Source organism: Vulpes vulpes, chromosome 10 (assembly GCF_048418805.1).
Source record: "Vulpes vulpes isolate BD-2025 chromosome 10, VulVul3, whole genome shotgun sequence".
NCBI lineage: Eukaryota > Metazoa > Chordata > Mammalia > Carnivora > Canidae > Vulpes > Vulpes vulpes.
In genome coordinates this window covers 781,318-807,973 of record NC_132789.1, presented here as the reverse complement: position 1 = coordinate 807,973, position 26,656 = coordinate 781,318, and the positions used below count along the sequence as shown (strand labels likewise).

General features: G+C 59.2%; 1 protein-coding gene across 1 annotated transcript in view; it reads right to left on the bottom strand.

The window, feature by feature from the left end:
* Positions 1-318: 318 nt before the first annotated feature.
* Positions 319-26,656, bottom strand: part of GALNT9 (polypeptide N-acetylgalactosaminyltransferase 9) — a 76,168-nt gene continuing 49,830 nt past the window's right edge. The window contains exons 6-11 of the mRNA XM_025988237.2: positions 23,514-23,631; positions 8,793-8,978; positions 6,283-6,420; positions 5,306-5,401; positions 3,208-3,375; positions 319-1,266 (exon numbers count right to left, since the gene is read on the bottom strand). Coding sequence (XP_025844022.1) covers positions 1,120-1,266; positions 3,208-3,375; positions 5,306-5,401; positions 6,283-6,420; positions 8,793-8,978; positions 23,514-23,631 — 853 coding nt within the window. The 3' untranslated portion in view covers positions 319-1,119. The remainder of the gene's footprint in view (positions 1,267-3,207; positions 3,376-5,305; positions 5,402-6,282; positions 6,421-8,792; positions 8,979-23,513; positions 23,632-26,656) is intronic.

The following is a 26,656-nucleotide window of genomic DNA, read 5'->3' as shown; positions in this document are numbered from 1 at the left end:
GGTGCTGCTGGCATAGGGGTGCAGCCAGTATGGGGGTACTGGTAGTTTCAGGGAGCAGCTGGTGTCAGGTGCACCTGGTGTTGGGTATAGCTGGGCACCAGGTCTGATGGGGGACGGGGACAGGACTATCCAGCTTTGCCCCCAGGTAGATGCACCCCATCTGCCCTGTAACATTCAGTGCAATCATAAAACACCGTCTTGCCCAGGGACAGCATTCTTGAGCCCCTGGGACGGCCCTGTGGGGCCTGTGCTGCTTCTCCACTCTGGCCCTGGAGCAAGAAAGCTGTGCCGGACAATATATGAACAGATGGGTGTGGCTGTGTGCCAATAAAACTTTATTTATAAAAACAGGCACAGGGCTGTGGGTCATCATTTGCTGACCCCTGCCTCAGAGCAATAAGGGGAAGTGCCTGGCCCTGGGTGAGATGCTACAACAGGGGCCCCGATCCCGGACGACCCAGCAGGTGGGACTCCTGTGGATGAGACAAGCCCTGTGCCCTCTGATCCACTCCGTGCCAGATGGAAGCAGCACAATCTCCTAGTCTCAGCGCTCCCGGGGCGCCGTGCGGACCGCTGCAGCTGCAGCTGCTGTGCTTCCCTCTCCCCAGCCTTGGAGAGGGCTCGGCTCTGCTCTCCCGGGTTTTGCCTTAGATGACCAGAAGACGGAAGAGGGCACAGTTCTGCCTGGAGGGGACGGGAGCTTGGCAGCCCTCTGAGATCTCGGGGGTTACTTTGACGAGGGGGAATGTACAGGGGCGTCAGCACATGCAGAGAGTGGGCCGTCCCAGTGGCCTGGACAGGAAATACCGGAGAAAAGGCACGTGATTTGGAGCTGGAGTTGGCTTCAGGGTCTGTGCTCCTGGTGGGGTGGCTGGTCCTGGGCATCTGCCTCCAAGTGCACGGGGAGGTCCCCGCTGTCCCAGAGACATGGCCTGTTGGCAGCTGAGCTGAGGTCCCGGCCAGGGGTGGCGCAGAGCACATCCAGGGCCCTTTGGGTCCCAGTGGCGCGGTAGGAGGGAAGGGGCCTGAGTCCTGGCACCCGGCCCAGCAGGTGGACCCGCTGCCTTCCCCAGGTCCTTAAGGTATACATCAGGGGAGGGGTGCAGGGTGGGGCTGGGGTCAGTGCCGCCCATGCTTGATCCAATTTCTAATGGTCCACTTCTGCCCTGAGCACCTCTGCACCACCAGCCGAAGCCCGAAGTTGGCGTCCTTGGACATCTCCACCTCCAGGCACCTGCCAGTGTCTCGGCTCACGATGGGGCCACTCTGTGGGGAGGGGAACCGGGTTGGTATGGACACCTTGGGGTCCCTGAGAGCATCTCAGGAGTGGGGGTGATGACACACCCCATGCAGGTCACAGCTTGGCCACCGGAGACTCAGGGAACTATCTGTCCCCCATCCCTTGTCCCTGCCTGGTCCTCTGTCCTCGGGCATCTTTACCCTACCAGCCACGTCACCAGCCTGCCTTGCTCCTGGAGTCTAAGGAGGGACTTAGCAAAATGGAGACAGGGCCCCGAGATGGAGGGCTCCCCCACATGCCTCCTGCCTTTATCGTATCTGACTTGCCCATTGGTCACCCCTGCAGCTTCTCTGGTCCTCCAGACATCAAGGACTCTGGCCCAGCCTGAGGACCCCAGGTTTATACTATATCTCCTCCATTTTTTCCAAACAGGTGCTTCTTACCATCCCAACCCCAAACCTGGTGTCCTGGGGACCTCTGACCCTTACTGACTCTGCCTCAAAGCAGGACAGCTCACCCCTGCAGCCTCTCCTGTAACTGGAAGCCCTCAGACCCCAACGTCGAGGGCAGGGCCACCTGACAGTGTTCATTTGTCATGGGTCCACCCCATGGGAGTGATGGCAGAGGGCATGCAGGGCTGAGATTGGGGGACAGAGACAGGGATGTCTCCTGGAAGACACCTGCAGCCCCTGCTGGGGAAGGGGATAGTCAGGGAAGGCTGGGAGTGGTTCCCCAGGGTACAAAGACCATGGTGGCAGGTTTCTCAGGACCCTCACAATGCAGTGCCATGGGTGGAGAGTTCTAGAGGAGCAGATCAGACACTCTGATCCTCGACCCCAGATCCTGGCAATGTGACGTCAGGGTCTAAGCACACATGACGGCTGACATGAGGTCACAGTGGAGCAGGTGGCACCCGTCCCATGACAGTGTCCTCAACAGGGGAGAGATTTGGATACACAGAGGCCAGATGGCAGGTGGAAGAAGGAGGAGGGAGGGGGCCTGGAGAGGCTGGAGTGGCAGGAAGGACCCCCCAGGGCCCATGTGGGAGCACCGCCCTGTAGATGCCTGGTTGGGGTTCCAGCTCCACGAGGGGGAGAGTGTGCCTGTCTGGTGATTCGCTGGCAGCCTCGGAACGCAGCGGGGATGTAGGATGCAACTGGGTTTTAGGGAGAGGGGTAGGGTACTGCTCAGGCATGTAGGGTGCTTGGCAGGGCTGAGGGAGACAGGGGTTCCGGGTGAGGTCACGGGAGGACACATGGGAGTTCCTCACCGCGGAGGGTGAATGGAGGTGAAGGCGACCTCGGGGCTCCTAGAGAAGAGTGTGCGGCATTTGGATGGACGCAGAGCAGGGCGAGCTGAGGGTGGGCAGAGGGCAGGGGGCTATGGACAGGGCCCCGCGGAGGAAGGCCCCCTGGATGGCAGTGGGGGGCAGGAACCTGCTCACAGGAGGCCCAGGGCCACGGGGCTGGGAGAAGCGGGAAGGCCCTTCCCTGGGCGCCGGCGGCCCGCTGGGGATGCTGCGCGGTTCTCACCCAGTGCCATCCTAGCCAGTGGCTGCTCTTGGGCAGGGGCCTGAGCCGGAGTGGCCGATGGGGGCACGGAGGCCACCTGTGACTCACCTGCCCTAGTGTTTGTTCTCGGGGTGGGAACTTCTAACCCAGTGTCATCGTCCCAGCGGCCCCAGGGCCCGGGGGGTGATTCCCGCAGAGCCTGGCCAGCAGCGGCGGCGGGGCGTCTGGGTAGGGGCCCTGCCCTGTCTGTCCCTTCCATCTGACCGCGCCCCGGGGGCCAGAGGACGCAGGGGTGTGAGGGCACTGCAGTGCTTGACCAGCCCAGTGGGCCCCGTCCCGGCTGAGTGACCCTGGGCGAGCAGCCTAACCTCTGAGAGGGGTCAGCCCCTCCTGCCCTCACAGCTCCCACCCCAGGGGCCAGCCCAGGGGCCCTGGGGGGCTCGGCCACCCGCTGACCTGGGTGAAGTCCCACAGCCGCTGCGCAGGCCGGGCCACATCCTCGCACTTCTTCAGGGCAGGCGTGCGGCTCCTGCCCTCATCCACCAGGCACTTGGAGTCCGGCAGGAAAGCAGTGGAGCCCAGCGGCCCCAGCTGCAGCAGGCCCTCTGTGCTGTACCGCACCAGCTGCCGCGGGGGCGGGAACAGGTGTCAGGGAGGGCGGAGGGCGAAGCAGCGCCACCCCCAGCAGCCCACTCCCCGAGACTAGCCCTGGGGCGGCGGGGAGGGCCTGGTGTGCCCGGAGAGCACACCTGGGGGGGCCCTTCAGATAGCCCCGTTCTGGCCCTGCTCCCGCCCTAAGATCCCCCAGCAGGACTGCCTCGCTGCCTCCCAGAACTTTGCTCTGAGGAGGAGACTGTCACACATGCCCTCAGGGCCCCCATCTGCCCTCAAACAACCCTGAGCTGAACATTTCCACGGGGAAGGCGACCCCAAGTTCATGCATGCCTCGATCCTACTTCACATGTGCTCCTGGCAGAAGCCAGTCCTAGAGATCCTTGCCATTCCCAGCTGTGGCCTTGGGCAAGTCATGCCACTTCCTCGGCCTGGGGTCCCTTGTGCAGGAGTTTCTGACAACGCCTGCCCAGCAGGGCTGCTGTGAAAGTCCATGGACGCAGTACAGAAGCAGGCAGCAGCGGCTCCACTAACCAGCAGGTGTCCCTGTACCTCAGCCCTCTCCCTGCAGGCGCGGGTTTGCACACACCTGGATGCACTGCTGCTGTGTTTTCCAGCACGATCCATGGAACATAGGCAGCTCCCACCCTACATGCTCTGTGGCAGTGACTCTGAGCTCTCCTATTAAGGGTGGGGATCTGCGACCTCCTCTGGGTCTTTCTGGGGAGCATGTGAACATCACGGTGTGCTGCTGCCCGACCTCTGAAGTGGGCGCCCCTGGCTGTCCTGGGGTGCTTGCCCTCAGAACTGGGCGGCCTGGGGAGAGGTCCCACGGGAGGGTCTGCGGCCCTCCTGAGCAGACAGCGCAGCTCGCCAGCCGGGTGAGCCCCAGCTTGGAAGCGGGTCCTCGGTCCTGCTGGGCGGCCTGGGCTGGCGTGGCACCAGCACGTGTGTGAGCCACATCAGGAGCAGTCTTTCGGGCTACGTGGTCTGTGGCATCTGTCTCGTGCCCAGGACGTGGAGACAACTCAGTCCCCCGATCACCTCCTGCAGTTCTTTGTTTGGTGCGTACACATCCTCCCCTTGGGCGCCAGCCAGAGAATCGACCCCGGTGTCTGATGAGCCCGGGAGACTGGATGTCCTCTCTGAGGCCACGTCAGACTCCTGGCGGGTGAATCTGTCTTTCGTCTCAATGTGGAAGCAGCTGGGAGAAGCCCAGTGGGGTCCTGGGACGAGGCTGTGTGGGGGGCACAGTGAGGGGAAAACCACACTCTGCTCCAGCGTGACAGGCCCGGCCCTCATGCCTGCCACACTCCACCGCTTCTCCATGACCGGGGCTGGCACAGGTCACTGCAGGTTTCCAGTGCAAGGACATCCGAGTGCTACTCAGACGCAGAGAGCTCGTGGAGGGGAGCCGATGTCATTTGGGGAAATCACTCTGGGGCTCAATTTAAATAAAGCTGACGTCATTCTGGAGCATCACCTTTATCAGCAGATTTACCGGGACCAGAGTCATCAGGCTCCACGCCGGGGCCTGCACTTCAGCATCACCCTGAGCTCTGAACACACACCTGCCCCTACCTCATCTGGTTCTGTGGGCCTGGAGCCTGGACGTCAGTGTAGACATTTCCAAAGCCACCTCCCGCGCCCAGCAATGATTGAAGATCACTGGGGGGAGCTTGTAAGAACGAGCGGGAACCATGATCCCTCCAGGTTCTGTCCACACTATGGCAAACGCTCTCCCACACAATCCACTCTGGTCCACACGAGAGCCCTGAGAGGGACCATCACAGCCCCATTGGATGGATGCAGACCGAGGCAAGCAATTTGCCCAAGTGCTTGGCACCGCAAGCCCTGCTCTGAGTCTACCTGGGGCAGGGGGGATCTCCCGAGGGTCCCCACGCTGCCCCTGAGAGCTTGGACTTAGCCTGCCGCGCCCTACCTGGGAGGACATCCCGTGGCACGGATAGAGGATTGCGCGGTCATCGTCTTCTGCTCCCTGGTCCAGGCAGTAGCCGCTGGCTTTGCTGTTTCTCACCTATGACCAGAAACCGAAGGAGAAACCTCACGGTGAGGGTGGGGGCTCCCGGAGACCAGGGCAAGGCCACCCCGTCCCCACTCAGGGCAGAGGGGCCTGCTGGGTGGCCAGCACCTTGGGAGCGTGAGCTGCAGGAACGGACAGGCCAGTCAGGACTGTCGCCCTGGACACTCCTTCTCCCAGCCTCACAGCGGGCGCTAGCCAGGCCGGAGAGCACATGTTCCTTCCACATGGGGTCCTGGGCTCCCCAGAAACAGCTGGAGCCCCGAGGGGAGGGGGCGCCTTCCCCAGCAGCACCGACCAGGGTGATGGGCCGGGGGGGGGGGAGGGCACATAGCGCCCTTCTCACTGGCTTGGGAGAGACCCGAGGGTGTGGTTGTGCCCGCAGTGGCTGGTGCAGACACGGGCATGTCATGCGGTCAACGAGTCTGAGCCCACATACGTGTCGTTTGCACTTGGACAATGCACTGTGGTTCTGTGAGTGCGTCACTGTGTCCGTGCCAGTGGTTTTGGAGCCCCTGCTCACCTGACAGTTTGTCTTCAGGGCAGGACCCATGACTCTGTGTGCACATGAGCAAAACTGCGTGCAAATGTGTACTTCCGCGTCTGTGTGCACCTGCACATACACGAGGGCAGACTCTGACGTATTCACAGGGGCCCACGTTCATGCGGATGAATAGATGTGCACATTCGCGCGTGGCCGTGTTTGTGCACGTACTTGTGTCACTGTGTGCTTCCGGATGTGGGCACTTGGCTGTGAGCCTGGGCATGTCTTCTGCTCCGCACCCTGTATGTGTGCATGTGGCTGTCTGTGCCCGTGAGCACTCGTGTGCCTATGGGTAAGGGTGTGGCCTGGGGGGCCCTCCCAGTGGAGGCGGTACCTCTCCGTACGTGAGGGTGTCGTTGTAGGTCCTCATCTCCGGGTACACGTTCTCCAGGTACCACTTAAAGCTGCGGCATTTCAGGCGCTGCCGTAGGGCCAGCCGTTCAGACACGTCCCCGAAGTCCACCCCTGGGTTCTGCAAGGTGGGAAGTGAGGCAGGAAGGGAGCTGGCATTGCTGAGTCCCCAGGGCCAGGTCTCTGCCTGTGATGGGGGACCCCTAAGACCTGGGGGCAGCCCCACCCCTTCTCTTCCCCCAGAACCCCTGGAGGTCTGGGCAGCAGCTCCCGATGGGAGGGGCCTGCTTCTCCAACCTGGACAGAGGGCCCCTGGCTGTGGGCTGGCTGGGAGGTCACCTCTGAGCCCTGGGAATACACTGCCTGACTAGAGTGCTGTTTAGCCGGCATCTCTGCAGACAGTCTACACTGCGGGGTGATGTATGGGAGCTTTGGGCCATGGTAGGGTATCAGCTTGGTCACTGCTCCCACAGCCCAATGGGAGGCTGGCCATGTGTGTGTGGACGAGCCCTAGAAAAAACAGGGCTTGCTGACGGCCCTGGTCAGCAACATTCTGTGCACCGCACCCCAGGGCATCGCTGTGAGAGGGCTGTCTGTCCAGCTCCTGGGAGTCTGTACTTCTTACTGCAAGAACCATCACCCTGAGCACAACAGCTTCCCTGAGTTCTGGGTCCTTCTAGCCAAACGCTGAACCGCAGGGTAGCCTTGGGGTCCTGGCTGCGGCAACGGGCACTAAGCTTTTGCGGGTGTGAGCAGGTTTGAGCCGGTGCCCTCCTCTGGCTCCACTCTGGGCTGCAGACAGCTGGCCAAGCCCGTGGCTGGGGCTGCCCTCGGGGTGCCCCTGCTCCCTCATCCATGTGGTGGGCACAGCTGCAGAGATAGCCCAGGGCCTTCACATCAGGATCCGGTGAGTCGTGGGAGTGGAGGCCCCCGAGGCCCCGAGAATTAGATATGGGAGGGCATCTGCTGGCCCTGGCTCGGAGCAGATGGCCCCTCATGCCCGCGGCCTGCAGGCCCCATGGGAACAGCACCTGGGTTCCCTTCTGACAAGTAATGGGGACGTTTCCTGCATCTGTTCCCTCGGTGGGAAATGAGGCTCTCAAGAGGCACTGAGCCCTCCGTCCATCTCTGATAAGCGTGTTTCCGTGGCCTTCCTCCTCTTGCTGGAAACTGCCATGTGGGGAACTGGAGGGGAAGTGGGTCGGCCCGCAGTGGTCCCTCCTCCCTCCCAGGGGTCGTGTGAGCCGGCGGCCCCGCCTAGCACTGGGGCAGCATTACCCAAGGGCCAGGCACGGCCCGCTGCTGGGTGGCGTGCTGGCTCGGGAGGGTGCGGAGAGAAACTCACGTAACAGACACAGTGTGTTTCTGTGACTTGTGTCACGTGTTTGAAGCTCTGTGTGTGGACAGGGACGTGTGTCCGGGGTCACATGTGTGCGCAGGGTCGTGACACAAGATGTGGCTCTTACTGTGGGCTGATGGGTGTGGGGGACCCGGGGCCTCACACGCTCCCATGGCCGGGGAAGCAGCACGAGTGCAGGGGTGCCCAGCAGCCTGGATGTCACCCCACGTAAGGGGTGGCCTCTCTCAGCACCTGCCGTCAATCACTGTCACAGAGGCAGGGGAACAGGTCTCCTAAGCGTCTAAGAAAAGCCAGAATATGGGCTATTTATGGGAAATTAGCTGATTACAAAGTAAAAAATCACAAACAGTGGCCCCTAACTAGACATGTGTCAAAAGCACCTGGACCGGAAGCAGGCGTCCATGGGGGGGGGGGGTGGCCTCCCACACCCTGGATGTGGAGATTTGGCCACAGGGAGGAGGAAGCCCCGGCGCCCACGTCACCGCCGATGGACCTGGAGAACACAGAGCTCAGCGGAAGAGCCAGACACAATGGGGGAGACGCTGTAGGGTGCATTTGTAGGAAGTGCCCAGGATGGGCACATTGGAAGACACGGATCAGGCCGGGGGCCGTGGGCGCGGGCACACGGGGGCTAGCAGCTCCCGGGCAGAGCGATTCTGACTGGGGGGATGTTTTTGGAACGAGGTCACTGCCTAGTCCACGGTTGCAGGGCTCTGGGTGTGCTCAGCGCCCCGAACTGCGTGCTCGTGAGAGGCTGAAGTGCTAGATTGGGTATCACGTGTGTTCAGCCACAGCAAAACAGAAACAGGAGCCACGTAGCTGTGCTGGCTGGCAGGCGGGGAGCTGGAGTGGCCCGCAGCCCCGGAACCGACGTGGGGCCGGTTTGTGGGTGTTTCTAGGTGGGTGGGTGGACCCCTGGGTGGGTGAGCCCCGGGTGCCGGAGATCGGGGAGGAGCCGACGCTCACATGCAGCCGCCAGCAGCTCCCTTTACCATGGAAATCATCCCCCACAAAGCGTGGGGCCCCTCAGCGGGACCGGCATCCGGGGAGCCTCTCCCAGGTGGGCCCCCTTGGGGTGGGTGCGCCTGCACCCCGGCCCGGCTCGCCCACCCCCGCGCCTCCACGCAGCTTACGGTCATGGGGATGTTCCAGGCCATGTACACGTGGGACTTGAAGCTGTCCATCCACACCTCGGCCGCCCGCAGGGCGTTGCGCTTGGCGTAGTAGTCGATGTCATTGTTGTAGGGCTTCTTGGAACGCTCGATGTGAGCCACGCGGGAGCAGGGCAGCACCTCCATGCTGCCGCCGCACTGCCACACCTTTGGGGACACGGGACAGCCACTGGGTCCCCCAGCCCTTCCCGGCGTAGCCCACACCCCTGCTTGCAGGCCCCAGGACGCACCTTCCAGAGGGCGCCACACCGTGGGCTTTCCCCAGGAAGAGCATCGGTGGCCTTGGGCCAAGTGCTCTGGGGCCTGGGCACACGGTGCCTTCCTTCTGGGTTTCCTGCCAGATTTCATCCCCCTGCCCCCCACTGCCCGAGTGCCTGCTCTGGGTGGGGCGTGGGGGGCGCCTGGCCCAGGGCTCACATACCAGCAGCCGCCCCCCAGCCCCGGGAACAGACCCACAAACTAATTTGAAAAGAGGACGCCAACCCGTCCACACACCTGCGATCTAGCACTTACTTCGCAAATGCAGCTCCGAGCACCCCAAACACACACTCCTGGCTAAAGGGAACATCTTATAGTGCTTCCTTGAAAAGAGCATCCCCCGAAGTAGCTGACCATCCCCACAGACCCCACCCACGGGAGAAAAGTGGTTTGCACCACGACGCCCTGATGCGTGCTGGGTCTGTCTCATCTCCATGCAGCCCGACCATCCTGACATCCCTGCTCCTCCCTTGCCCGACTCTGCCCCCCGAAAGCAGAGAGGAGGGCAGATCTCACAGCTGACGACTGACACCACCCCTGGCTGGAGGTCACATCTGGGCAAGTTGGACCTGCTGCGCGTGGGGGAGGCAGTGGGTTCCTTATGATCTGAGCTCTTGGCCACCAGTCTCCTGCTGCCTGGTGCCCTGCCCACCCCGGACCACCCTTCTGCATCCCTCGCACAGGGCCCAGGGGGCAACTCCTTTGAGACGATGGCACAGATCCTGCCCCGGGACCAGGGGTCCCACTGAAGTTTGCTTCTCTGTGCTGAGCGGTGAGCAGCCGACACTCTGCGTGGCTCCTGGGGGAGGGGTCGCCGGGTGCCAGGAGGACGCAGGGCTCCTGTGCAGCGAGCCTGGGGACTTCCGCCACTTCCACTCACAGGCCTCCCACCAAACCCAGCCACCGGCCCAGCTGCTGGAACTGGGAACGCAGGTGGAAACGTGTGAACCAGGAATCTTCCCGAAGGCAAACATGGACGTGCAATAGTGGGAGCCCTGCAGGCCTGCAGAGACATTGCCTTGCTGCTCCTCAGGCCTCCTGCGGCCACCACACCACCACACTGTGTCTCCGGAGGGCCCAGCAGGCCTCTGCTGCCGTCACTGTGCTCCCAGGGCTCCCCACCCTCTCCCTCTGCCCCCCATGCCCCCAGGGCCTGGGCACCTGCTCTTCCCTCTGGGGGAGCACCCCCTGTCTCTGTGCCAGGCCGCCCACAAGCCTCTGCTCAGATGCCACTCGTCCCCACCGTCCCCTCTGAAGCTGCAGCCCCTCAGCCCCTCGGCCTCCTGGCTCCCCTGGTCCGTTCCTCCCGACATGTGAGCTCCAGGACGACTGCCCTCCCCTCCCCTTCGCCCCCACTGCGGCACTCAGAGCAGCCTGTGTGCAGTCCCCGTGCCTGGTAAGCAGTTGTTCGGTGAATGAATGGATTCCCTGTGACGAATGTGTTAGCAGCCACTAGCCCTGCTGCCCCGCGGGACTTTGCACAGGGATGGGCATGTTCTGGATCTGGGTGGCCAGTATGGTAGCCACAGCCACGCACGGCCACTGCACCCTTGAAGTGTGGCTGGCCAGGCGAAGGAGCCAGCATCTTCATTTTATTAGATGTCAATTAATTTGGAATTGATTTATGCAGCCACGTGTGGCTAGCACAGCCCTGAGACAGGATGGCTGGAAAGGCCTTGCGGGATCTGGCTCAGGGGCGTCAAGCTTTAGTCGTGTGGGGACGGCTGGACACAGACCCTCGTGTGGGGCCTTGTGGTGAGTTCAGGGCCCCTTCAGGCCCCCATCCCTTTCTTGGGTAAAACTGTCCTCAGAGGGAAGGCAGGGTCCCATGGCAGGGGCGTCGTGTGGCAGGTGGAAGCCAACTGTCCTGAAGTAGCGCCCCTGCCCCTGAGCTAGGACAGAGTGAGCTGGGCCCGGGGCTTGTGGGCATCACCGCACAGGCAACTTCTGTGCTCCACGGGGGCACAACGGACGAGGGGCTCAACGGGGGCATTGCCACATGGAGGTGATGACGCCATGGCTCCAGACCCTGACTCAAGTCACATCACAGACCCCACGTGCCACCAACCTGTACCCCGTGCTAGAGGTGGCCTGAAGATCATCCTGGCCAATGAGATGAAAGCAGAAGTCTCAGGGTGAGGCTTCGGGGAAAGCTAGGGTTTAAGGACATAAGGTCCAGAAGCATGGCAGTCATCTTGCGGCCGTAAGGCCACACACCCAAGGCTTCAGGTCTATACACTAAGGATGGTGGATAGAAGGGTAGAGCCTGCCAGCCCTGTGCTTTGCTAGAGGCCCAGATCCCCATCTGTCCCAGCCTGCCTTGGGGGTTCTCTGTTGCTACATTCCTAACCGAGGAAGCCAGACTAGGAGGTGGTACTGGGAGGTGCACTGGGGGTGAACTTGACTCTTACTACTGAGGCACCAAGAGGTCACGAGACAGGTCCATGGTCACACAGTGGCTTCATGGGGTGGGGGTGGGGGGTGGGAGCCGGCACTACGCATGACCCCGGAAGCTGCCTCTCCACCCAGAGCCGAGGGGGTGCCACGGAGCAGAGTCACGGGGGCTGAGCGCGACTGTCACACCCACCCCAGGCTCAACCACTAATGACCTCAGTCAGCGTGGTTAACTGGCCCTCAAACAGAAACAGCCAATTCGGAGGGAGGACCAGGTGTCGGGTCTGCAGGCAGCTCTTCAGAGGGAAGGAGCTCAGGGGGCCCCGCAGATCGGAGCCCCTCGGACGTTGGAGCTGGTGTCTAAGCTGGGGTTCCAGCGGGGGTTCCTGAGGGTCCTCTGCCCTTGTGGGCGGGCCCTGCTTCTGCAGAAACCGGAATTTGTGACTGGTCTGCACAGGAGCCAGCAAGTGGCTCATCCACCGCACGGAGGTCAGGCTGTCCTCATCGCCGCTGTGCACTGTGAGCCCACGGGGAGCCCTGCGGGAGCGTGGCCATCACGGCTGCCTGCGCCCGGCGCTCCCATGACACCCGACCAAAGCAAGGTGCCCTGTCTCCCACTAGCTTCTCCATCTCTCCACGCCATCGCCATAACCCAAGTGACACTTTCCTGCAGCGCCGCACTATTTAAAGGCCAGAGTTTCCCGCGTCTGAATGTGAGAGGGCAGATGACCCCAGCTGCCTGGCTTTGCCCTCCTCTGCATAGTGCTGGGAGGAGAACGTGCCCTCCATCATTTTTATGGAGATGCTTTCCGGACTCTGACTTCATTTAATTCGTAGCTCAGCATGACACCCGCCCCTCGTGGCCCTGAGCTTCTCAGCGAGCCCTGTTCGTCCTCACTTGCCCTGAGCTGATCGGTGAAGGGATACCTGAGCCCAAGTGCACACAGTGGGGCCTCTGGAGAGCTCCTGGTGGAGAGGCTGGCACAGGAGCCCACAAACTTTACTCTTCATCAGAATCTTTGGGAGTAGTTTAGAATCCTGCGGTCCAGGCCTCACGCTCATCCGACTACATCATGCACACACACACCCAGGTGCACTTACACACACTTCACCCCTCCCCGGCCCTCCTGTGTCTGTGACAGCCCTGATTGGGGTCGTGGTTCTGTGGAGCAGCTGTCCTGCCCCATGATGCGGACACTCAGGAGGCCACCAGGGCCCCTACACTCTGCAGGCAGCACGAAGCCCAGGCCCCCAGCGCACGGGCCTCCTAGAGTAGAGCTGGCCCTGATGCATCAGCACAGGGCCAGGCCCAAGTTAGGAGGCCAGGGCCTCCAGCAGAGACCCCCGACTCTCAAGGCCTCTGGAGTTGGCTCCACGAAGCATCACTGTGGCCTTAGGGAACAGGGGAAGAGTAGGAGTCCAGATCCTGCTGCCCTTATTCACAGTGGACTCTGCAGACCTCACCACTGCTCTGGGGAGACCTGGTTGGACATGGTGGCCGCAGGTCAGCTTTGCCCTAACTGAACTCCTGAGCATGCTGCAGAAGGGAACCCGCAGGAGGACCAGTCAGGTCAAAGCTGCAGAGGGGCACACAGATGGGGTCCTGGCCCTCCTCCATCAGAATCTGCTTTGTAGCAATGTTTGAGAAGCACCTGGTGGAGAGCAATGGGGAGAGGATGCTGCCAGGCCTGGCTCCCACTTATTCCCAGCCCCGATGGCTTGGGCTTCTATCAGATGCCTGCCCCCAAACCAGGCTGGCCCAGCAGCCCTTGAGTGCAAGTGGGGAGAAGCCAGTGCCTGTGATTCCACTGCCTGCAGAGGGTCAGGGCTGGGCCTGGGTATTAACCACGTCTTCTAATTTTCTATATTTGATGCTGTGACGTCTGGGGCCTCGTTGACCCTGAAGGGACTGTCCCTCCCCGGACTGGGCAATTCCCAGGGGCAGTAAGCAACCCGCTGAGGGGCTCTTTCTGCGTGCAAACCACCCAACCCCAGAAAGCCTCTGGCCTGGCCTCGTCCACCTGCAGCCTTCTGACCCTCCTGCTGCCTCCCCAAGTGCCCTGTGTGGCCTGGTGAGAAATACGCTTTTCTCAGTGGCAGCTGAGTCCTGACCTGCTGAGCAACAACACGGCTGGCAGCTGCCTGGGGACTCAGAATCCCTCAGTGGCTGGCTCCCAGAGCAGGGCGCACGCACAGCCTCACGGCTGTCTCAGAGACGCCTGATCCTGCTAGTATCCTATGTTGGCTGTGGTGGACAGAGCTTCTGGCTTCTGGGCAAAATCAGAGTGTGCTCCTTGAGAGTGAGGAAGTCGACAGCCAGGAGCTTCTAGTGGTGTGAATGAGATGGTCTGTGGCATCCCTGCCCTCTGGTCCAGCCCACAGAAAGCTCACTTGGGAGGAAGTGCTGCACAGAGGTCCTGGGGTTTGCAGACCCGATGCGGCGTGGGCCTGGTGCCTTCCCAGCCATTGTGGCAGAATAGAAGTAATTAGGTTTTGTCCTTGACCAGCCCAGGATCTTCAACTCCTTCTCACAGGATTTGCAGATGACACAGCAGGGGCTTTCAGGGACAAAAATAATTCCTTGCTCTAGGCTGCATCATGATTGGCATCGAAATTAAGGCTGGGTGTAGTGCGTTTCCATGTGGTCAGGTGTGAGTTCAGGGAGGAAGGATTTTCTGAGCATGGCCCTTCAGCTCCTGGTGACGCTGTTTCTTCAGTAGCTGCCCTGGCTGACAGTGTGCCATTAAGTCCTCCTAAGGAGACATCCTTCCCCACATCCTTCCCCCACCTGTCCATCCATCATCCATTCATTCACTCACCCACCCATCCATCTATGCACTCATCCATCCACCCATTCATCCACCCATCCATCCACTCATCCATTCATTTACCACCCTCCCACCCACCCATCCATCTGCCCGTCCACCTTTCTACCCATCCACCCACTTACCATCCTCCTATCCATCCATCCATCCATCCATCCATCCACCTACATTAATCCAAACAACCAGCCCCAACTATCCAGGGGCCGTGCAGAGCTGTACTATTGAGATGAGGCTATGACATGGAGAGGTGAACAAGCTCAGCCTCCTAGCCCAGGCCTCCAGACCAAAGGCCAGAAGCCCAGAGGTCCAGATCAAGGCTGGCAGGGCCCAGGCATCCAGCCACACAGGACATCTAACCTGGTGCAAACCCACCAGGGGCCCAGCCACCATCTTCCTTTTGGTCGTGCAGAATTTCCGCCTTCAACAAACAACCAGGGCTTCATGTTCACTCAGAAACTGTGTGTATGACTTTTGGAGATTTTGCCTCTGAATCTAATTTAAAAGACTTTCAGGAATGCCTGAGTGGATCCGTGGTTGAGCGTCTGCCTTTGGCTCAGGTCATGATCCCTGGGTCTTGGGATTGAGTCCCACATTGGGGTCCCCAGAGGGAGTCTGCTTCTCCCTCTGCCTATGTCTCTCTCTCTCTCTGCATCTCTCATGAATAAATAAAATCTTAAAAAAAATCTCCAATCTGCTCAATGCCCCCTGTCCCCCGCTGCGCCCCCCCCGCCAATGCGGCCACGGGCTGATGTCCCCCTGTTGTCACACAGACCCCTTGTTCTGCAGGAGTGACACTGCACTAGGCGCAGAATTAACTGGGTTTAGCTTTGGGAAGGCAAGTCCATCTCCCAGGGCTCAGCTGGGCTCAATTCATACATTTTTGACAAGAAAACGTCTCTCCCTGGGACAATATGTGTATACACACATTTGCTCTAAAACAGCTACTTCCATGTTCCACTCCCGCTACCAGACCCACAGAAACTTCCAAGCTGGACTTTTATTCCAAGTTCCTGCCACTTGTTTCCCAGCATGTGCTGAACACCCAAGCAAACAAAAAGAAAAAAATGGTTTCCTTCATTTTGAAACTGAGTGGATCTGAAAGTGTGATCCCTGGACCAGCAGCAGCAGCCTTACCTGGGAGCACTTTAGAGATGCATGTGGTTGGCCCCTCCAGACCTGCTGAACAGACACCCGGGTGGGCCCGGGCCCAGCAGTCTGTATCTTAACAAGCCCTCCAGGGGATTCTGATGCTCGTGAGTTTGGAGGCAGCTGTGCTAAGTGCTTCTCTCCCCTTTGTCCACCCTCCAAGCACCCTGGGCACTGGGCATAGTCCTCAATCCCAGTAGCTCTGTCCTTTGGACACTACTGGAGGGTGGGGCTGCGTGTTCTTGCACTTTCTGTCCTCAAGCAGAGGTGAGGCTGTACCTCCTGGGTCATGCCCCCCACATCTCCTGATCCAGGCCCACAGCAGCTGGACAAAGCGACAGAGGGGGTATCTAGTTAATGCCACAGGTGTGGACATCTTCTCCATCTTCCCCGAACACACAGTGGTAGGTACATTATTTAAAAGTTTCAAGTATATTTGGAAAAGAAGAGGAAGCTCCCCACCACGCAGAAGGAGCAGACAGCTGCTGTGGGACTGGGGCTGGAGCTGGAGCTCTGAGGTGCAGGCACCTGACCTCACGGACAGCCAGGGACCGCGTCTGTGGCTGGGCACTGGCTGGGTGCCCCAACCATGAGCAGAAGAGCTGCTCCCTGGGCTGCAGCTAGACAGCGGGACAGGAAGAAGAGATGCAAAGCCCATGGAACACTGGGCCCGGCGGGTCTCGGGGTGAAATCTAAGCTGCTTAGTTCCGAGCTGGGGCCTGGGGGGCCAGCATCCATGGACCAGTAAGCATGAAGATACAATTCCCATGAAAGATGGGATCTCAAACGGATGCACAGAGCACATGAGGAGAACCCAGTTCCAGAAGAATCACCCACCAACCCAAGATGGGATTTAGGAAAGAGGCCAAGGAGCACGTTCGCAGGTCCTGAGGGCTTTCGGAGATGAAGGAAGGAGGGGAAACCACTCATCAAGAAAGAGGAGAGCTTGAATCAAAGCAAGCAGTTCTAAGAACAGCCACATAATGAAGAATACCAGCGGAACATGTTGTAAATATGAAATACTCTCCTTAAGATTAAAAACCAAAGTTGAGGAAGTGGCTTGGGTAGCCGTCTGGACACAGCTGAGGAGAGAACTCACTGGGGTGTGGGGCCGAGGAGATGGCCCAGAACACGCAGCAGATCAGGGCAGAGATGGGAAGTAGGGAGGCCGGGGGGCACCTCCCACTAGGTATGCAGCTGGACGCCCAGGTGGCGGGGCCACTGCCAGGAGCCCTGGTGCTCTCCGTGTTTGTGAAAGGACATCAGCCTCTGTTGACAGCATCTACTGGGACCCGGGGGGAAGGCAGGGCAAAGAATGCGCCAGATGCGAAGGGTCGGGGGCTCAGACGGTCTCCGGGTCTCTCCTGGTGCTGTGTTGGCTGTCAGCCAGCTCAAGTGATGCACCGATGGAGCAGAAGTTGCTGAAATGTTTCCAAGGTTCGGTTGAAAGAGGGGACACAAGACAGCGGCCAAGAAAACTCTACAGCGACGATGTGGAAAGATGCAACTGCCGGCCCCACACGTCCTGCGCGGAGTGAGCCGGACAGGTGCGCGCCCCCGCCAGCGTCAGCGGAGAGGGACGGCGCTCGGCGAGTGCAATACGAGGGAAGATCACAAGCTTCCCTGCATAGAAAGTGCGTTCCAAGGGGACTGAAGCCTTAGTGTGGGGACCGCGGGTGGTGGGAGCTATGGTCACGCAGCTTCCCAGATCCAGACCTGCCCCTCTGAGCATGCAGTGAAGACCTCGGGGAGGGAACACGCGTGCTCACATGTCCGCGGGCGAGGCCACCACGTCTGCAAAATGGCTCTGAAAGGACAAGCATCTGGGCACTGACAGAGAATTAGTGTGACTTTCATGTTGCTCCGGTTTGCTTACCTCAGTGTCTTTCTAATAAGAGGCATTTTTATGAAGGAAAGGAGAATGGTGCCCAGAAATGCCTGCGCGCATACTAATGAGTAGTCACTGAGTGTTTGTCGTGTTTCAGGCCAAGAACTTCCATTTCATCCTTGCCAGCCCTGGAGTTCAGTCCTACCACCCCTCTCCGTGATAGATGGAGAAACTGAGGCTCAGAGGGGCCCAGCTGGCTAACTGGCAGAGCCCAGCTCCAAGCACAGGTCTCAAGCTGGGGGGCTCTGATGACCCTGTGCAAGAAACAGGGCCCCTCCACAAAGATGTTCACGGGAACAGAGGCTCTGCCCCCGGCCTGGAGGCCTGCTTCCTCTGGTTGGAGGCACCTGGGGGCAGGTGAGTAGACCTTGCCCCGTGGGCTGCCGGGGAGCAGGGATGCATCCTTACCTTGTCAGGTATCCTTACCACGTGCATCTAGAACAAGCCTTTCCTGAAAGCAGCAAGAACAGGACCTTACTATGGGCTCCCAGCCCTCTCCTGCACCTGCTGCTCACAGAGGAAGGTTTGGGACCAGCCTGAGGTGCACCGCATACTCCTCCGACATCTAGAAGCCATGTGGGCCGTGGAGCAGCATGGGCACCCCTCCCTAGCACCCTCCCTCGGTGACTGCCGCTCCCCTGCTCTGGGAGGGTGAGGGAAAGCCCCCCATCCTGGGCCCGAGATGCTTGACGCCAACATCCCCCAAGGGCGTCTGAAGGCGCAGTGATGGGCCCCAGCACTAAAAGGGCTTTCCTGTAACTCTGTAAAGCGGCGGGTCTGAAAGTCTCAGAATAGAGAAGCAAACGATTTCCAGCTCGTGTTCCGCAGACGGCTCTCCCAGCCGAGATCCAAGCCGCTTGATTCTGTCTTGGCCTCTATTAACTGAACGGCGGCGATGGATTCATTTGCCCCTAATTGGCTCTCGGACTCTCCTCATTAGGGGATGAGCAGCTGGCATTTCTACAATCACAGAAATGGAACTTGGCCCCAGACCACAGAGTTACTCCTCCCAGTGGGCCTGGCTGCCTGCGCTAAGGACAGAGCAGAGACAGCTATGGCTACAAGGCTTGTCTGCACAGGAAGGCGGGAGAAAGACCGTGGGGCCGCTTGTGGTCTCTGCCACGAGGGCCACACTCCTGCCAGGCATGCTTCTGCCTCAGGGCCTTTGCATGTGCTGTCCCTCAGCTGGGAATGCCTTTCCCTCCCACAGTGCACAGCTTGCTTCCTCTGCTCCTTCACACTGGCTCAGGTATTGGCATTCCTTCCCGGGTTGCCCATCCAGTGACACCTCTCCACCCCTTCCCTGTCTGTGTCTTTCTACTGGTGCTGCAGAGGGCACGCCACACACCATAGGCATTTATTGGAGGTGAGCAGAGACCTGTGTCTGCTGTGTCCCCTGCTGCACCCCCAGCACCTAGGATGTGCCCCACCCTGGGCTCCAGCATCTAGCGGGTCACAGAGTGCCTCTGCCTTCCAGATGATTCCTATACTCCTACAAATGCTTGGAACACTGACTACTCAGGGTCAGCTTCAGCAGCAAACAAGCATCGAGCGAGGCAGGTGTAGCCTTCACAGACGGCAGGGAGGGGGAAGCACCAGCAAGGGGCCACAGGGGCCCGGCCGCGGCTACACCGTGGGAGGAAGAGGCTGTGGGGCTGAGAGCCGAGCTGGAAGGGGCAGCCACAGAGGGGCCAGTGTGGCTTGGCCGTGGAAGAAGAGTTGGAGCCTTCCTGAGTGTGCAGGTGGGCGGGGAATGGGGCACGGGGTGGTGGTGCTGCGGGTCCTGTGGATCACAGGAGCGAGTCCGGGCTTAGTTCTCAGAGTGAGGAGTCTGGGGCTCTCTGGGCTTCCACATGGGACGAGGCCAGGAGGGAGGAGGGCTGCAGAGGAGCCGCCACAGGACCCCTTCACCCTGTCCATCCCCCCAGCTGTCAGCATCTCCGGGGGATAGTGACAGATGTCTGCTCTGGGGACACAAATGGAGCCTGCCTGGTCACCCTGCTGTCGCCCCTCTGTGCCTATCTCTAGCCCACGGCAGGTGGGTTTGTGGGGAGACCCTGCTCTAAACTCAGGAACTGGGCCGGGGCCCTAGGCCAGTGGCAGGTGCAAGTGAGCCGCTGCCCTGACAGCACCACCAGCATCCCCACGGCAGAGGCACCAGGGCCGGTGTGACCATGGCCTCCAGCAGTTGGCCTGCCTGCACCGCGTGCCGGGAGCGGGGGCGTGGGCCGCGTTGCTGGTACCATGTTCGCCCGAGTCCTCTCCTCCCTGTCCCTGCCTGCATCTTCCTCTCTCCCTTCTCATATTTATAGTTTATGTCCTCTTCCTGGAATGTTCCTGTTTCCTGGCAAGCTACCTGAAACCCAGCAGCAACAAGAGTAAAAAGGAACGTGCATAAACATGCAGGGCCACGCGGGTTATGTACGTGAAGCGCACAGGACACACGTGAAGTGATACTGTATGAGCATGTCCATCCCTAGTGTCCATGCTGGCGTCTGTTCAGACATCTGAGCCGTATTTGTAACCATATCCATCCCACGTCTATGCCCAGGTCGCCTCCCTTAGCAAAGTGGCCCCCGACCCCTCCCCCAGCAGCACCAGAGCCCTCGCCCCACAGGCAGGACCTTGCGCAGCAGCCCCGAGCCCAGACCCCACTGTACACCTTGGAGACCAAGGCTGGGGACACCGGGGTCCCCGCCCGTGATCACCACGCAGGGGTGCTGAGCACAGTCGGGCTCCGGGGTCTCCTTTTGCTACATGTCCCTCTTCAAATGCCCCAGAGAATGCCTGTCTATGCTACCCCTGGCCTCCGACGTCCTGCTGGCCACCAGGTGAGACCCGTCCCTGTCCTTCCTCCCTCTCTGATCGCCAACACCGGCACAGGCTGCTGGCTGCTCACAGGGCACACCTCCTCTGCTGGACTGGGGTGTTCCCAGGTGCTGCCACCCCTCCATCACCTTGTGTCCTGGTGTTTCCCAGGCTCTGACCCCACGTCTGGATGCCAGAGAATTAAATAGAATTGCAAACAATTCTGAAATGCTTCAGAGAACTTGAGATGTGGTGTAAGTTTAACATATTGGATAAACTAGAACTTTCTCAGCATTTGGGGGAATTTCTGCTGTGATGCCAGACGCTCAAAGTGCTTCAACAGGGGCATAAACACACTGTATTTGTGTTGTTATAAAACGTTCAAGGGGATTTTAATCAACTCAGGGCAGAAATGGAACTGATCGTTGTTGAATAGTATTTAATCTGTTCAATCCGAGTTAATCAACATTAATCAAAGAAAAGGGAGAGGTGAGCGTTCTTACTGGATGAGATTTATACCCATAACCCCAAGAGTCCCTGGGTTTAACCAAAAAGCCTAAAGCAAATGGGTTTAGAAATGTGTGATTTCGACAAACTGTGTAGAAATTTTTCAGGACCAGCCTAAGCGATCCCTGTGAACAAAGGCTCCAGAGGGAAAAGCAACAACCAACCCAGGACCCCAACCGACCAGAGCACTACTTGGCTTGACTGCTGGGCCTCCAACGCCAGCCAGGACCCCAGCTCTGCCCCTGGGTGCGCTCGGGGTGCTCGGCCGCCTGGGGCTGGCTCCAGCGTGGGCCTCCGGCCAGCAGCATTCATAGCCCCGAGAACGTGCTGGAGAGGCCGGCACCCAGGCTTAGCCCTGAGTGTGACTCCCTGGGGTGGAGCCCAGTGGTCTGTGTTTTAAGAAAACCTCTAGAGGAGGGAGGTGCAGTGGGAGCCTGAGGACTGCGGCCTGGGAAGCCACGTCTGCCTGATCCACCCGCGGGACGTGCGTGGCCCAGACCTCTGATGGCAGAGCCTCTGTGGCAGTGTCGCAGGCCCTCCAGACTCAGTGTCGTGGCCACTTGGGAGTCTTGGCTCAAACCTTGTTTTAAAATCGGGAATCCAATACTCATGTTGGCTTCCTCTTGTTCTAATTCCAGAAACAGCTCCAGGGGGCTGCTTGGGGCCCCCTCCCCTGACGAGTTCCCAAGGGACACCATCCATTTACGGCCGTCGCGCCACCCCGAGGCACTGAGGCCCAGCCCCCTGAGGGCCTCCTGTCTCTGCTGGGCCCAGAGCAAAGTTCACAGAATCAAGGCCATCAAGCTGGGGCTTCAGGGTGTCAAATGCAGTGAACCCCGAGGCTGGATGCCACGGCCTGAGAGAGAGGACCCCATTCCCAAGCCACATGAGCTGCACCATGTCAGGGTTTGGACCTGCTAGTTAGGCCAGAACCGCTGGGGGAGGCATCCACGGGCTCGGGCAGGGAGCTTCAGTCCCTGCACACGCGTGGCCCACGGGACAGTGGGAATGCGGAGGAAACACCAAGTGCTGTGTGGGCAGGGACATCAGGCCGGGTCACAAGGTCACGATCCATGTACCTAAGGGCCCAGCCGACTCCCTGGAAGCAGAGCTGGTTTTTGGAAGTGACCTTGGCACTAAGGGTCACAGGGCCCTGGAAAGGCCACCACCTGGTCCCGCCGCGAACAACAGCCTTCTAATGCGCCGTCCACTACGAATTAAACCCAATTTTCTTTCTTTTCAGACCAAAATGAGGCTCTGAACCAAACTCTTAGAAGTGAAGCCACTTCTGCAGAGAAGAGTCACAGTTTGGGTCCAATCCCAGCAGTGAGGTGGGACTCTGGGGCTCTGGGTGATGCCGGGACTTTCCAGGCCACCTCCTCTCTACTGCAACGGGGACTTGTCCACCTTCCCAGTTGCTCAGGCCAAACTCTAGTGAGGAACTTTGATCACCCCTGAGCCCCCATCCCCGCCCCCAGCAAAGCCTATGGGTACTTCCTCAAGAACACACCCAGTCCACGCAGGAGCTCACCATCTCCTCCCCAGTCCAAGCACGTCACCTCCCAGTATCATCCCAGAAGTCCTGGCCTCTCTGCTTCTGCCCTCACTCCCTCCACCATGGAATCCCGGGAGCCAGAGGGATCCCTGAAACCTGGAAGCCAAGCCTCTGCTCAGAGCCTCCGAGGCCCCCAGCTCCCTCAGAGCAGAAGCTGGACCCTCACCTCCTCCGCCTCCCCCTCCCCACTCAGCAGGCTGCACATGTGTCTGTGCTTCTGGAGCACATCAAGCATGATCCTGCCCCAGAGCCTTTGCACCTGTCATTCCCGCTGCCTGGAGCATCGTCCCCTTCCCTTGATCACCCCCAGCTCCTGCACAGCACCTGGAGGTCTTCCTTTAAAACTGCCCCTTCCTCTGCACTCTGGCCCCCACTGCTTCCTTTCTCCCCTTGGGGTCCTCACTAAGTGACACACTTTCTCTTTCACCTCCTCCCTGGAAGCTGAGCTGCAGGAAGTCAGGATCTGTTCCATCTGTTTGGTTCCCTCCAGAGCTGGAGGCCCGGCGCTCACAGTGCACAGTGAGCAAGGCCTGGCTCCTGTGGGAAACACGGGTTCCAGGGAGGGGCTGAGAGAGTCTCACCCAGTGCTGGTGGGGGGCTTGCTCACTGAGCCTCTAAGACCTCCAAAGCCACCTGCTCAGGTGTGTCGTGCTCTGGTTTTGAGGGCTATCCAGGGTGTGTCCCTAGCCACCTAGGAGCAGTGAAGCACCTCCCCGGGTGGCCACTCGGACGTCCGCTTCAGGCGTCCAGGAGAGAAGGAGCTCAGCCACCCCAGATTTGCTACCAGGATTCTTCCAGAACTTTCCATTAGTTCTCCAAGCAGCGGGTGAGGAAGTTTGAGGCAGGAGGGGCCCCTGGGTGCAGGCGGGGATGGCGGCTGAGGCACAGCCATCACTCCCCAGGCCAGCTTGGGGCCTCCCTTGGGGGTGTCCCTGCCTGTCCAGCCTATGCTCTCCCCAGTGGGGCCCCCGTGACCCGTCCTGTCTGGGGGGGCCTCTGCACGAGCCCGCTGGGAGCAACCTGGGGCCTCAGGTACCCACAAGCCCAACTGCACTGCGACAAACGCAGAACCAGGTGCCCGGTATGCAGGACAGCTGCAGGGGTGTCCCACTGCGGACGCTTGGTTCCCCGTGCACTGGACCAGCTCCAACACCCTCCAGCGCTGGCGGGGCCACAGAGCACCCACGCACCACTGTGCTGTGCGATTTCCCACGCGGACCCCTTGCACAGCCTCACTCCCGCTGGCCCTTACCCAGCAGTGCTCAGGCTGCTGCCTCGCAGCCCCATGCAGCGCCACTTACCCTCATGCCCAGCTCAATGTTCTCACCACCGTACACCTCCATGCCTGGGTCTAGCAGCCCGATGTCCCCGAAGTACTCGCGGTCCACAACGAATGAACAGCCGATCATGGCGGGGGTCCTGGTGGGGGCAGAGACAGCCCTGAGCAGGTCACAGGTACGGTACCCTGAGCCCCTACCTGCTGGGGGTGCCGGTGGCTGGGAGAGCCCAGGACTTGGGACGCCTCAGGACTCAGGGGCCCCTCTCAGGGTCACCTTCATATCCTTCAGAGCCTGTAAAGCACTCAGCACAGGACAGGTCCAAATGCTAATTGAAGAACATCAGACCTCAAAACCAGCACTGAACTCAGGCAAATTAGTGGAGGGGATTTTAAAGAAGTCAGTTTACCTAATGAGTTATTTGGTTGCCCTGAACATCATTTCCCAAGCTTGAGTCTTTTGCCTATCTCCTTCATCATTTTGTCCCATCTGCATGCCAGGACTCAGGGCTGCACTGGGCCATTGCATAGGTTGTGCACTGCTCAACTCTATGCCCCACCCCCCGACATCAGATTCTTTCTGAATGACACACTTTGAAGCTGTAGAGTGAGCAGACTGCAGTCTGTCCTATTATTTCTATAATCATTTACACCGACACATTTAAAAGATGTCAGTGAATCTTGCCTCATCTCCAGAAATTCTGTGAAATCAAGCATCTATGTTCTAGTTACATCTTTTCTACTCTTCACTAAAGATCTATCAGTTACGGGTCCCTGGGAAGTGGTCTCGCGGAGCACCAATAATAAATTGAGGCACAATGAGACAAAGTATTGGAGAGGAAGAGAACAGCCTCACCGTGGATGGTATTGCGCATTCATTCATCCATTCATTCATTCAACAATGAATTTCACATATAGTGAGTGTCTTCCAGGCAGGAAGGCTAGAAAGAGAAAGTATATCTCTAGCAAGAAGTAGGCACAGTCCAGATGCTGTAAGAAAGCAGGACTCTTAGCTTTGATGAAAGATTTTGCCCCAAATCAAAGACAGAGCGGGTCTGCTTGTCGGCTGAGGGACTGGTGTCTCCCAAGCCCTGAGACGAGCCAGCAGAGGCTGCCCAGGCCCCAAGGCCCTGGGGCCGCCCCAGCACCCAGGTGGAGGCAGAAGCCGCTCCCTCTGCTGCTGCGGCTGCTGCTGCTGCTCCTGCGACTCCTGCACAGGCGACAACCCTCTTCACTAACACGACAGCAAAGACTGGTCTCAATCACAGTTTGAGAGAAGCACTTCTGCTCAGTGAGTGGGAAGTCAAAGTAAATGCCCATCAGTTGTCCAAGAATAACAGAGGCATTAAGAAACGATTATCCTTTTATTCGTCCAAAGATTCAATTTGTTCTGTCATTACATTTTGGCCACGAATCTAACAGTAACAAAATTTTAATGCCGCCTTTGACTTTCAATAGCAAGTGTCTGACGGGTTAGGTAATAATTCACCGACGCACAGCAGGCACTTCTCTCATTTTCTTCACAGCAACGAGAAATCTAAGGGTGATCTCTGGTGAATCAAAGTGCCAAATTTCCTGCCAAGTCTATTATAGCTGGTAATGATTTTTTTTTTAATTATTGCTCCAAGTTCCAAAATAAACTTAAAATAAACTCACGAGGTGGTGGAAGGAGAATCAGCTGCCACTGAGCTTATTTGCATGAGAAATTCTGCTGTGATTACACAACACAGCAAGCTGGGGATGCTTTGGCTGAGGGGTTCTCGGGTTCCGGGGAGACATCATCATGGGGCATCCTTATTCCCGGGCTATTGTGTGACATGCATGGTGCACAGCCAGGGCCCCCCACCTAGGCTCCTGCCTAGACACACAGGCACACCTGATGCACACACACACACACACGATACACACTCCCAAGCCATGTAACCCTGGAGCCCCACACAAAGGGAGGGCTGGTAAAATGAGGACCCCAGATGCACCGCTCGGCCTTCAGGAGACTGACAAACACCAAGGTGAGCCAGTGTGCTTCTGGCACCTGGAAAACCACATGCTCATGGCGTGGCCAGGCACACGCTCTGCCTGTGAGCATGGGAAGGCCCCTGGAGAACACGCAGCGCATGGTGCCCTGGGAGCACAAGGAGCCGTGGTGCACATAGTCCATGCTAAATGCAGAGACATAGTGATGGTGAGTCTCTGGAGAAACTGGTATGGACTAGATCAGCCCTCTTGGAAAGGTGTGAAGCAACGACTGGAAGGCCAGAAGTGCGCTGTGTGCTCCAAGGGGTGGTTCAGAGCCGTGAGGAGCAGCACAGCCGTGAGGGCCGGCCCAGCTCTGAGCCCACTAGCTGTGGGGTCCTCCCTGCACTCCGCCTCTCCGCTGGCACCCCAGGGGCCAGACGGTGCCCCCCTCCAGTGGCTGCCATGTGGACAATAGCTGTCAGTGAACACGAACGACAGCAAGTGTCGGGAGCCTGGGAGCTGTGCATTAGTATCCCGCCGACCCCGCCTGGCATTTGTCTCGGGCGTTAAGCCAGCTGCTGCGCGAAGCTGTGTCACAGCACAAAGGAGGTCAGTTTGGAGGCCATCAGTGTGGAGGCTGGAGTGAACCCCCCCATGGCTGCGGGTACCACCCGGCACCGCCGGAAGCACCTCTTAGAAGGCAAGCAAAAAAGTCAGAGAGGAAGGGATCGGTGTTCTTCCACTGTGACCAGGAAGCAATTCTCTGTGTGTGCAAGTGCATCTGTGTCTGTGCACGACGTGTCTGCACACTTATGTGTGTGGGTGTGAATGTGTGCACACATGTCTATGCGTGCCCATGTCGACATGTGGTTTTGTGTGTACAGGTGTGTGCACAGCTGGATGTGTTTGTGTGTGCGGGTATGTGTGCAGGATTGCGTGGGGGGGTATACATGTGTGAATGTGTGTGTACGTGTGGCCGTGTGTACGCAGCTATGAGTGTGCATCTGTGTGCATGTGCATATGTGGGTATGTGTATGTGCCAGTGTGTGTGTAAGTGTGTGCAGGTGTGTGTGTTCTTGTGGGGGGGGGTATATGTGTAGGTGTGAGTGTGCATCTGTGCGGGTGTGTCTTGTGCAGGTGTGTGTACGCAGCTATGTGTGTATCTGCGTGTGTGTGTGTGTGTGTATGTGATCAGGCCCTCAACCCTCACTC